The 12,115-nt window shown below is 36.5% G+C and overlaps 1 protein-coding gene across 1 annotated transcript in view; it reads right to left on the bottom strand.

Moving 5' to 3' along the window:
* LOC150099377 (glutamate receptor ionotropic, kainate 2-like) overlaps window positions 1-12,115 on the bottom strand; it is a 133,413-nt gene that overhangs the window by 75,685 nt on the left and 45,613 nt on the right. Inside the window, exon 2 of the mRNA XM_090404336.1 lies at window positions 8,051-8,137. Within this exon, the coding sequence (XP_090260462.1) occupies window positions 8,051-8,137 (87 nt within the window). The remainder of the gene's footprint in view (window positions 1-8,050; window positions 8,138-12,115) is intronic.

The following is a 12,115-nucleotide window of genomic DNA, read 5'->3' as shown; positions in this document are numbered from 1 at the left end:
TGAGGTCTGGCTCCCACTAACGAGACCTCAACAAAGGTCGAAAGCGGTCTGGGTAGTGACCATTGCCTTTAATGCATAGCATCATAGATCTCACAAGGGGATGTGCTGTGCATTAGGGGAATATTCTCAGGAAAGTGATTGGAGCTTACTCCACCTTTACCACGAGTTGCCGCAGACGTGCTGTGAAAGTTAGAAACAGCCCAAGTCTGAGGCAAGTTTGTGCAAGCCTGCATGCGCAAACTTGACTTACTTGTCTGTTTGCTTACTTGGGAAATATATATATATACATATATATATATATATATATATATATATATATATATATATATATATATATATATATAAATATATATATATATATATATATATATATATATATATATATATATATATATATATATATATATATATATATATATATAAATATATATATATATATATATATATATATATATATATATATATATATATATATATATACAGGGTAGTTCAAAATTCCACGTAAAAACTTTGAGGGGGAGGTAGAGAACATCACAATCAACCATATTCACATAGAAAAGCATGATCGGAAATGCCACGGAAGGTACTAACAGGGACACAAAGACAGAGAAATAACACAAGGCAGTAAGTAGTGTAAAAAACTTTATTAGGCGTAACTGAACAGTTCGATAGTAGTTGGATACACAATATGGTTTCATAGCGCATGTCTGCCAGCTCAGTGTTCGTAAAACGACGCATGTTCTTCGTACGACGTCGAAAGCCTGAATGAGGAAACTTCAGTTGCTCACCTGGAGCGTTGACGAACAGCGCCACCTATGACCTTCGGGTGGCGTTTCCGATCATGCTTTCCTATGTGAATATGGTTGATTTTGATATTCTCTACCTTCCCTCAAACTTTGTAAGTGGAATTTTGAACCACCCAGTGTATGTATATACTGTATATATATATATATATATATATATATATATATATATATATATATATATATATATATATTGTAGGAACTTTGTGGGAATGACCCTGGTCATTCCCACAAAGTTCCGACGATGGTCAGACGATGACCGAAACGGTCCACACCCCGTAAACCCTTTCCCCAGTTTCCACATAGGATACCCTTCCCCTTCCTTCCCCCCCCCCTCTCTCCACAACAAAATAATATATATATATATTTATATATATATTATTAATAGTAACCCGGGTTCCCAAACTTGTTTCCCGTGTCCCAAGTACATCCCCATGTTCTTTCCCCCCCCCCCTTCCACAAGATCTTGGATTTAGAAGGCATCTTTAAACCAAAATCAAGGTATGTACATAATTTTTCAACATTTTTTATTCTGCCATAATTGCCTTCTACACTCGCCCGTAATGTCCTAAATTATATATATATCCCTTTTGAGTTATGTTAGCCAATGTATTAAATATAAGGGACACTCCTAAACAAAACAGGCTAAAATAGCCGTTAATTATATTAATAGTGAAGAGACGGGCAAACAAGTGCCGCCATCTCTTGATACTTAACCCTAACAGGGTATGTTACTGCGTGAAATAATGTGGGTTCTACGGTTTAGAAAAAGTTCCTCCAGTCGGCGACTAGACTTGAACTTAAGCCTACCTTCGGGTGTCCAGCGCAGAGGATGCAAGCATCACTTCCATTGAGGTACATAGGCGTCCTAACTGTATAGAGCTATTAATTCAGAATTTTCAGCGTAGCACAAAATCGATGATTCTAACCATAAAATCGAAAGATTCAACGGTTAAAATCGAAATTATTCTAAAAGCCAATGGGAATAATAAATTTATTTTTCCTCATTTTTCTCAGTAAAAAAAAAAAAAAAAAGAAGTCAGCTAACGCCTTTTTATTCCTGTATACCGGAGTAGGCGAGGCCATTAGCCCTACCTAACTTTTGGAGACTGAGTGGGCAGTTCAATCTCCACTGGCACCAATCAGAGATAGATGGCCCAAGGCTATCACTAATTAAGCAGTACACAGTGAAGAGAGACGGCTCAAATGTGCCGCCATCTCGTGGTCCCTAACCATAACACTATCTATTTTTTTATGTCTGAAATAATGTGGGTTCTACGGTCGATTTTCTTGAGTTTACGGGACGAAAAACCCAAGTTTCCGGGAGAAAAAACCCGCTTGCCTGTGCCAGAGATCGACTAACTCGGAAACCGGTCGAAAAAAGGCTTAGAAAAATTTCCTCTAGTCGGCGACTAGACTCAAAACCAAGTCTTCCTTCGTGCGGCCAAGCGCCGTGATATGCAAACGCTACATCCACTGAGCTATATTTCTCAATTTTTCATATCAACTAAGAGAAAATTCTAGCTCTGACCACTTTCTTGACTGCATTTATTCTGAACTTCTATAGATGAGCTCTAGTCCTGTTTCCACCCTTCATAAAATGAAACATTCAATGTACTCATTTCCCATATGGCGCCTTCAGAAATTATAGGTTTCTATCACATGATCCCTCTCTCTACTGTTTGCTAATGTCTGCCATCTACAAATTCTCAATATCTCCTCCTAATATACGTTATTCCTTCTTTAACACCTCTTTTGCACCCTTTCCACACGTCTGTATATGGTTTTCTGGTTTTTGACATATGTCAAAAACCAGAAAACCATATCTGCAAAATAGTCCAAGTAAGATCAAACCACATAAAGAGGCAAAGTGAATTCCTCATCTTTACATATTAATATTCGTATCAGCATTGCAGTTATCCTCTGAATTGTATTATTAGCAATCACTGCTATATGGCCATTGAACTTCAACTTCCTACTTACTGAAACTCCAAGATATCTAACCTGATCAACTTCTTCCATTGTTATCTCTACCAACATAATATGCCATTAGATATCTCCCAGACTGCATAACTTTACTTTTACTGTCAGTCAGCCATCCTTTTATCCAAGCTAATAGCCAGTCCCAGTCCCATGTCCTCTACCTTATGCAGCAGTCTTCGATAACGCAAAAGTAACGTTATTGGAAAATGTCAGGAAACTCTAACATGATCCTCCCATGGTAAGCAGATGCCGTTCATTGCAAAATATAGATTCTCTGCCAACCCATTTCTGCATGCAGCGCAATCGATAGATCAATGTTTCAGTCTTTGCACCGCCCTTATGCAATGGGTTATCCTACACTCTTTCCACTTTTGTGAAATCTTCCCTGTGCTAAGAGTTTAATTATACAGCCACGGCATACCAGTTCGGTTAAAGATTCTTTTAGCATCCATGATAATATTCCATCATTCCTTATTGCCGAATTCGTATTCATTGAATGCAATAGTTCTGGTACATGCTCCTCATATACCTGAGTATCTTCATCGAGTGTAGCAGTAGTATTGTGGTCAATGTTGCATACACCAAAATAGGTACACATTAGTTGAAAAATCTATTTTTCATCTACCACCGCCTACTCACTGCATTAAGGAGTTATCCTTTTTTCATTAATTCTTTCTTTTACTTACAACATAACGATAGAATTCTTTTGTTTTGTCTTTTGCATGCAGTTTTTCATTTCAGGCTTAGCTTTCTGTACAATAGCTCTAAATGTTTTTGGCCTATGCCTTCTAATTTTCATAACTGGTAGTTTTTCTTAAAAATATCTTGCTTAATAAAATTGCATATCCATTTCACTCCTACTCTATTTATTCTTCGAACCGTAAGGATACATTCCAATATTGCATCGTTTATTTGTTTATTTATTTATTTGTAACGAAACTCAAGCACTGCCGATATCCTTCCCATCTAGCAACCTGTACCATGGAAGAACTTAGTATGCTCCTCAGTTGGTCATTTATAGAAAAAATATTATAGAATCCTAGATAATGAATCCTTCTTTTCTGGCATGACAATATTTTTTTTTTGAATAAACACTTTGAGAGTTATGGCTCCTATTAAAGCTTAACAAAATTAAAGATTTCGTTATTGCCTGGTTTCACCGTGTTAATGGATAACTGAAGACTACGAATTAATTAAGAAACGCCGTATATATGATATACTATATATGGATGTTTTATTATATTGTTCACAGAAAGAATATAATTCATTCATTCATTTATTTCCATGAACAGGAAAAGAGAGATATGACAAAGCATTTCACTTTACATTAATTCTGTTTCATCATTTTCTGGTGAGTTAATAATTATTCATCCTCCATTCCTATTAATAAACTCTGCACTGAGTATTTTTTTTAAATATTAAGAATATAATATCGCCCAGGATTAAAGCGTAATTGTGTGATACTAGTAATTTGTTTGGATTGATAAGAGTCATTATGTGGACATGGCTTTTGAATCCATAGGTAGGCAACAACCTAACAAAATGCCATACAAGTTAGATGTAGTGCTAACTAGAACTTTTTCTAATCCTGTCTTCAACAGGATCTTGAATTACTCATTCTCTGGCAAGGGCCTCCTGGAAAAACTGTTGTTTTTAATCCCACAATTCAAGAAACTCAATCGTATAAATAACACTACTTCAAACAATGATATATGGGGTTATGGACCACGTGATATCTGCAGTTATCGGCTGTACTCTCTTCCCCAGATGCTAACTAAAATCATTGCAAATCTTAAGCCAGCTGTATGTGATTGTTTAAGGGTTGTGATGGCTTCCCACCAGTTTCCACGAGTTAGTTAAGGCTAAAAGATCTCGCCTACTCCTCCCTTTCAGAAATAAATAGCGTTCGCTGATTTATTTTATTTTTTATTTTAATCTGTTCTTTGACTTAGATTACATCTCTAGCTGAATATGTAACTACTTCTGGATATGTGTGACTACAATATCTGACGTACAAGCCGAATCAAGTAATGTACATAAGATTATATAAGTCAAGTGGATAAGACAAGTTAGATCCAACATTATTTCTTATGACTTTTAAGAATATAATGTTACATAGCTGAACTGAAGCCTTTTGATTCTTATTGTTAGTAATATGGTATGTATTGTGTGATCAAATGCATTTACGTTGTATGCGAAGGTTTCTGTGGTTTATCACTTCATAAGAAAGATTCCGGTAATTGCACCACATGTTTATTACAATAAATAATAAAAAACAACTTAGCATTGCACTGAATCTACATTCGGATATTCAATTTAATGAAGAGTTAGACAACTGCATAGAATGAACTATTTTGAGTAATTTCTCATTTCGTGTGTTTTAACTTTTAGTCACCTTTGAGTCCTGAAGATGTAAGTCATACGACTTACGAAACTTGTCGGGTTGTTTTTTATTGTTATTTATCGTAATAAACATGTGGTCCAATTACCGGAATCTTTCTTATGCATTTACGTTTGTTTAAGAAAACTGGGTATGGCAATATAAGCTCCCTAACTGCCTATTGACTAGGATATTTGTGAATAATGGTATCCATGGATATATTCTATAAGGCGTATTTCATTAAAAGGATTCTCTAATAAAAAAACCGTAAAGAAAACTATTTAACATAAATCTTTATGCCCAGAATAAAACTTGCTTTCCTCTCACTGAAGCTTTAAAGAAACTGGAGAAATACGAAAGTTTTTCAAATAGTTTAGATTTGAAAGAACTATTACCTGTGTTCGTGATGTAGAAAGAGGAGGAGGAGGAGAGCATAAAGAATAAATGATAATGATATTTATATACGTAAACGCCTTCTGCAAAAAAGGTTAAACCATATTAAAGTTGAAGACTAAAGAAACCCTCTTTTATACAAAAGTATGATGAAAACTAGCCTGAACAGAACGTTCTGTGGTAGAATTAAAGCACATAAGGTCACTCTGAGTTATATTCCTGAAAATATGAAACCCCTAGATTATATTCCGTATTTCCATCAATTCTTTGTTTGTTTAGTGCATATCTCACAGGCCTGATCTGCAGCTAAAAAAATTAATCCGATAACGCATTTTATTCTCCATATGGAGTACTTGAGGCCATTTACTTCTGTTTGAAGACTAATGGGTAGCTACCCTCCATCTTTAGCCGATCACAAAATAGCTGCCCCAAGACTATCACCAATTTAATTGGCATCTGGAATGAAAGGAATGTAGTACAGACAAATACCACATCTGGAAATCTTTAACACTCTATTATTGTCTGAAATAGAATGAGTTATTCAGTCGATTTGTGTGAAAAACCCAACTGGCTGTATTATCCGCGATCGATTAACTCAGGAAGAGGTTTAAGAAGAGCTTAAGTCAATGACTAAAATCGAACTTAGAATGTCTTTCTTCGGGTGGCCTAGATGCTATAGATACAAGCGCTGTAGACATGTAAAAATTATTATTATTATATTATTATTATTATAAAAAATCAGCTAATGCCTTTTATTCCCTTATAGGGAGTAGGCGAGGCCTTTATACCCTATCTAGCTTTTGGAGACTTAGTGGGCAGTTCAATCTCCACCCGTAGCCAATCAGAGATAGCTGGCCCATGTCTATCACTAATTATAGCAGCCACCAATGAAGAGGCTGGCCAACAAATGCTGCCATCTCTTTGTACCTAACCCTAACAAGATATGTCACTGTCTGAAATAATGTGGGTACTACGGTCGATTTTCTTGAGTTTACAGGATGAAAAACCCGAGTTTCCATGAGGAAAACCCGCTTGCCCATGCCAGAAATTGACTAACTCGGGAACCAGTCGAAAAAAGGCTTAGAAAAAGTTACTCCAGTCGGCGACTAGACTTGAACTTAAGTCAAACTTCGAGTGACCAAGCGCAGAGGATGCAAGTGCCACTTCCACTGAGCTACACAAACCTTATTCATCATCATCATCATCATCATCATCATATTACTTCATTTGCAACTTCATGTAGTCTACAGACTACAGTTGATAATCTCAAAGGAGACTAAACATTTCACCAAGCCCTAAATCAATATTTGAATAATAACTGTCGTACCTCTGTTTGAATTCAATTATCAACAAGAGGCTAATAACAGACTCTGTCAATCTGTTTTGCTCATTCACCATTCTCCATGCAAGAGAGAGAGAGAGAGAGATAAAAGAAAAACTGCAGTTTTCGCATCCTTGCTACACACACACTCATTCTTAATTTCAGAAATGACTTCTAGTTCTTTTTCATTAATCCTGTGCTGAAAATAAATTTCCTATATGTCAGTCTTATAAAAATTTTAATCATTGCGAAATGTCACCACATTCCCCTTTCTCACTGATCTATTAATCAATTTCTATAATCAACAAGGCCTTTGTGGCCTTATGGCCTTATGGAAGTTTCATTTTTATCCCCAGTGTCAGACTGAACAATGAAAGCCATTCTCAGTTCGCCTAACCAATTAGAACTTTTTCTAACTATTTTTTCGACAGGTCAGCGAGTTAGTCGATCTCCGACCCAAGCCGCCTTCTTTTTCTCCAGGAAACGGGTATATCGTCCTGTAAACTCGGTAAAATCGACTGTATATATAACCTACACTTCAGTCAATAACATAGATCGACTGAAGTATGGCTACACGTTAAGGACCACAAAACGGTGGCATTCGTCTGCCTCACTTTATCGGAAGCCATTTATAATTAGTGATAGTCTTACGAAAGCTGATTGGCCATAGGTGGAGATTGAATTTCCCACTCAGTCTGCAAATGTTAGTGTGAAAATGGCCTCGCTATTCCCAGTAGAGAATAAAAGAGTTAGCAGATTATTTTAACACTAATCTGCAGTCAGTCTTCCGAATCGACATTCCATTGGCCTGCCATCAACTTGGTTACTCCAGTCTGAATCCTCTCAACCTCATGCCCTCATCCACATGCAAGAAACTTCAATGACAGGATCTGTGCAAAGTAGCCCAAATGTAGCCTTATCGAGGCCGTCTAAAGATGTATAACCTCTTTATATCTGCTTCTCAGTGTATTCTTCAATAACGAGATAATACAGTACTATAAGCTATTTTAGCCAATTTTGCAATATGACATCTAACTTCAACTCCCTAATCATAAATATCCCCAAATCCCTCATCAATATGCTCGAGTACAGCTCCAGCAATGCAGTAGGCAGTTGGTCATCTCTTCATTCCAAAATATATAACTTTAAGTTTTGCCTAGAGTTTCTAACCTGGAAAATTTTCGAATCTTCTTTGTCTCGACTCCCAGGAAAAACAGCTCCAGGTTGTGGGTCGTTCATATATTTAAATTTACAAACCTGAAAATATGTTGAATTTATTATAATTTTTAATTTTACTCAAATGAACATTTAATCATGTAGATTATATACGATTATTAAACTTTTATTATTAATTCTTGCAAATATTTGACGACTGCAATAAATATTATTTACACACGTTCGTGTTCTTTTAAATATAATATAATAATATCATTAGATGATTAATAACACCTTAGATTAAGTGCAACAAAACAGCTACATGTAATCTCCGAGTAGTTCACTTACAGAATTACCCCTCTTATCGGGCGGTTCGTGATAAAACGACACAAACGATCACCACCCAACCGACTTTCATGCCTAAATGGTACAGTTATTAATTTCATTTGACTTTTAAATTTGAATCACGTTTGGTAACCTCCTGATAAGATAAAATTGTTATTTTGTCATTTAATTTTTCTTACTTTTATAATTTTCACTTTGGCTTCAAAATGAAAATAAATCAGTCAAGTTTTAAAACACTAAGAAATCTAAAAAAGGAGGAATCAACTCAGTGCCGTCATTGTTCAAAGTAGATTTCATTTAATGGATTGCACACTAGTGGACTGGTCAAGTATTTAACCATATACGTATATCCCAGTTTAAAAGAAGAGCTAAGGAAAATACTGAACCTTCAGGTATCACAAAAAAGAATTAAGGCCGATAATTTAATTTTAAGCTGCAAAACAATAACATTATACTTTACTTAGTGATGTCATTCATTCAGCAGTTCTTGGAGCATTATATGAAAATATATAAAAAACAGCTAACACCTTTTATTCCCATATAGAGGGTAGGCAAGTTCGTTTAGACTATCTAACTTTTGGAGACTGAGTGGATAATTCAATCTCCACTGGCAGCCAATCAGAGATAGCTTGCCCAAGGCTATCTCTAAGTTAATCGCCACGCAGTGAGGAATCTGATAACAAGTGCCACCATCTTATGGTCCCTAACATAATATTTTTAATGTCTGAAAATAGTGTGGGTTCGACGGTCGAATTTTCTTGAGTTTACAGGATGAAAAACCTGAAAAACAGGCAGTTCAATCTCCACTAGCAACCAATCAAAGATAGCTGGCCCAAGGCTATCACTAAGTTAATCGCCATGCAGTGAAGAGACAGCTAACAAGTGGCGTCATCTCATTGTCCCTAAACCTAGCGCAATATTTTTAATACCTGAAAATAGTGTGAATTCGACGGTCGAATTTTCTTGAGTTTACAGGACGAAAAACCTGAGTTTCCGGGAGAAAAAACCCGCTTGCCCTTGGTAGATCGACTAACTCGGGAACCGGTTGAAAAAAGGCTTAGAAAATGTTCTTCTAGTCTGTCTCTAGACGTGTTAGCCCTATCTAACTTTTGGAGACTGTGTGAGCATTAGACTTGAACCCAAGTCTTCATTAGTGCAGCAAAGTGCTGTGGAGTGCAAACGCTATTTCCACTGATCTACACAGGCTACTACTGATTTCCACTGATCTACACAGGCTACTACTATATCAAAGAAAGACTAACTATATCAAAGACTAGAGACCACAGATACAAGAGTCCTGAGAAAGGTTAGGGGACTGAACAGATGGCATCAATGGGCATCATATTAAAAATGAGAATATTAGGAAAGAACTTGACATTAGTAGCATTCAGGAATATCTTAGCAGAGCTAATCTCAGGTGGTATAGTCACTTAAACAGAATGGGCAAGGAAAGATTAGCTAAACAAGTTTTCTTTGCCAGGATGGCAAGGAAAAAACCCAGAGGAAGACCAAGATATAGGTTGAATAATGAAGTTTAAAAGAAACACAAAGAGAGAAGACAGAATTATAAGATCTGTTAATATTGGAATGTTGACAGATAATCTGGAGGAAAATTGTTGAAAGGAAGTTTGCAATGATGTAACTTTTCATGTAGTATACTATCATAAGATCCTATACCCTCTCCCAAGAATATACGTCAGGATTTTGATAATGATGATGACTTCTATAGATTTTGCTCAATATGTCATGAACTTCATTCAGCAAGAAGGCAAAAGAACTGGTCAAAGTAAATCAAATCAGCTAACGAATTTTATTTCCGTATAGGGAGTAGGCTCATTCTAGGCGAGGCCATTTTAGCCCTATCTAACTTTTGTTGACTGAGTGGGCCGTTCAATCTCCACTGGTAGCCATTCAGAGATAAATGGCCCAAGGCTATCACTAATTAAGCAGCATGCAGTGAAGAGACGGCTAACAACTGCCGCCATCTCGTGGTACCTAACCCTAACACAATATTTTTAATGTCTGAAAATAATTTGGTACCACGGTCAATTTTCTTGATTTTACTGGATGAAAAATCCGAGTTTCTGGTAGGAAAAACTTCTTGTCTGTCTCAGAGATCAATTAAGTCGGGGAACTGATCGAAAAAAACTTTAGAAAAAGTTCCTCTACTTGGCGAAAGAATCGAATTCGTGATGCTCTCTCTTTTTGGGAGGTTTAGTGCTGAGGAGTGTAAACACCACTTCCACTGAGCTACACAGGCTAAAAAAAAAAAAAACTGGTAACAACCTTTAAATTCTGAATACTAGAATCAGTCATACAACATACATATAATATCAAGTCTCGGTTGCAGCTGTACAGTAGGAAGAAACACTTATTCGAATTCAGAGACATGGATATACATGTAGATGTATAATTAATTTACTTATTTTTAAAAACAGAGCATGAAGACAGATTTTTGGTTATAATAGTAATTAACATACCATGGTAGGTCAGCTTGAAAATCGGTTCCATTCAAGCACAAGTACACGGATATCTCAAACCGAGCAAGATTGCCTGCGATAAGTAGCCCTATATTCCCCATATCCTGTTCTGTGTCCCATTATCCACAGCTCATTCTAGAGCACATTTTCAGTGGTGCTGTATCCATAAATATTGGACTAAATGCTAATGTACTCTTTACAGATGAGAGTCGTTTTAGTCTTTCCTCTGGTTCTAGACAATACTTCATCTGGTGGTGTGAAAGTGGTACTGCTTACTATTGCGAGAATATTCTTGAAAGGGATAATACCGTAGTGCTGGGGCGATGGTGTGGGGAGGCATCTTGCTTAATGGATGCACCAAGCTACAAGTGCTGGAAAAAAGGGACTATGACCGGTGAATGCTATTGCAAAAGTTCTTCAGTGACATATTCGATTATGCTGCTGTTGGCGAAGAATTCATTTTATTCAGTGGAGATACCTCTGGAGACTGAGGATATTAATTGAATCGAGTGACCAGCATGCTCCCTAGATCTCAACTCCTAGATCTCAATTTGGATGCAAAAAGGAGAAGCATGTCTGCTTGAAATTCCTTTCCAGAAAACAGGCAAGGCATTATGCTTTCTCTGAAGTAGCGGAGGGCTAATTTGCCTCAAGAACTTCTGACTCACTTGGTGCTTAGCATGGTACGATGTTGTGAGAGTTGAATTTCAGCTACATCGCTGCTAAAGCGTGGGGGACTCTCCAAGAGCTCTGAGTGATACTTCTAGATCATTCTTGCCGAGCTGACCTTAAAGGATCATGAAAACATAATAAATATAGTTTAAAAAATGATAGAAACATAACATACTATACGATTTGTGAGACTTGGGAAAAACTGTTTGCAGCCCCTAGAACAGAAAATAGCTGAAACCCACAGCAACTCTGTTTTTGCCACATTAAACTTTGAGCCATTTTTCTTTGTTCATACTGCCAATCTGTGTAAATCATCCTGCAAGATCTTCACATCATCTTTATTAACTATTGTTCTAATATCATTTCTAAATTAATGATATAGGAAGTATCATTTCCTATATCATTAATAATCAAACTGAATAGCTGAATCTTGATTATAGAGCTGAGACACACCTCTAGTCATATGCTTTCACTAGGATTCTACTTCTGAATACGTTACTGCCTGGTATCTGATGGAGAGCATCGGCCACCCTTTTAACCACATCACCAACTTCATAAACTTTCCCCATTTGCTGCAATTTAT

Source organism: Typopeltis vanoorti, chromosome 14 (genome assembly GCF_054136105.1).
Source record: "Typopeltis vanoorti isolate ZY-2024b chromosome 14, IOZ_Tvanoo_1.0, whole genome shotgun sequence".
Classification (NCBI taxonomy): Eukaryota; Metazoa; Arthropoda; class Arachnida; order Uropygi; family Thelyphonidae; genus Typopeltis; species Typopeltis vanoorti.
This window is presented reverse-complemented; position numbering and strand designations above follow the sequence as displayed.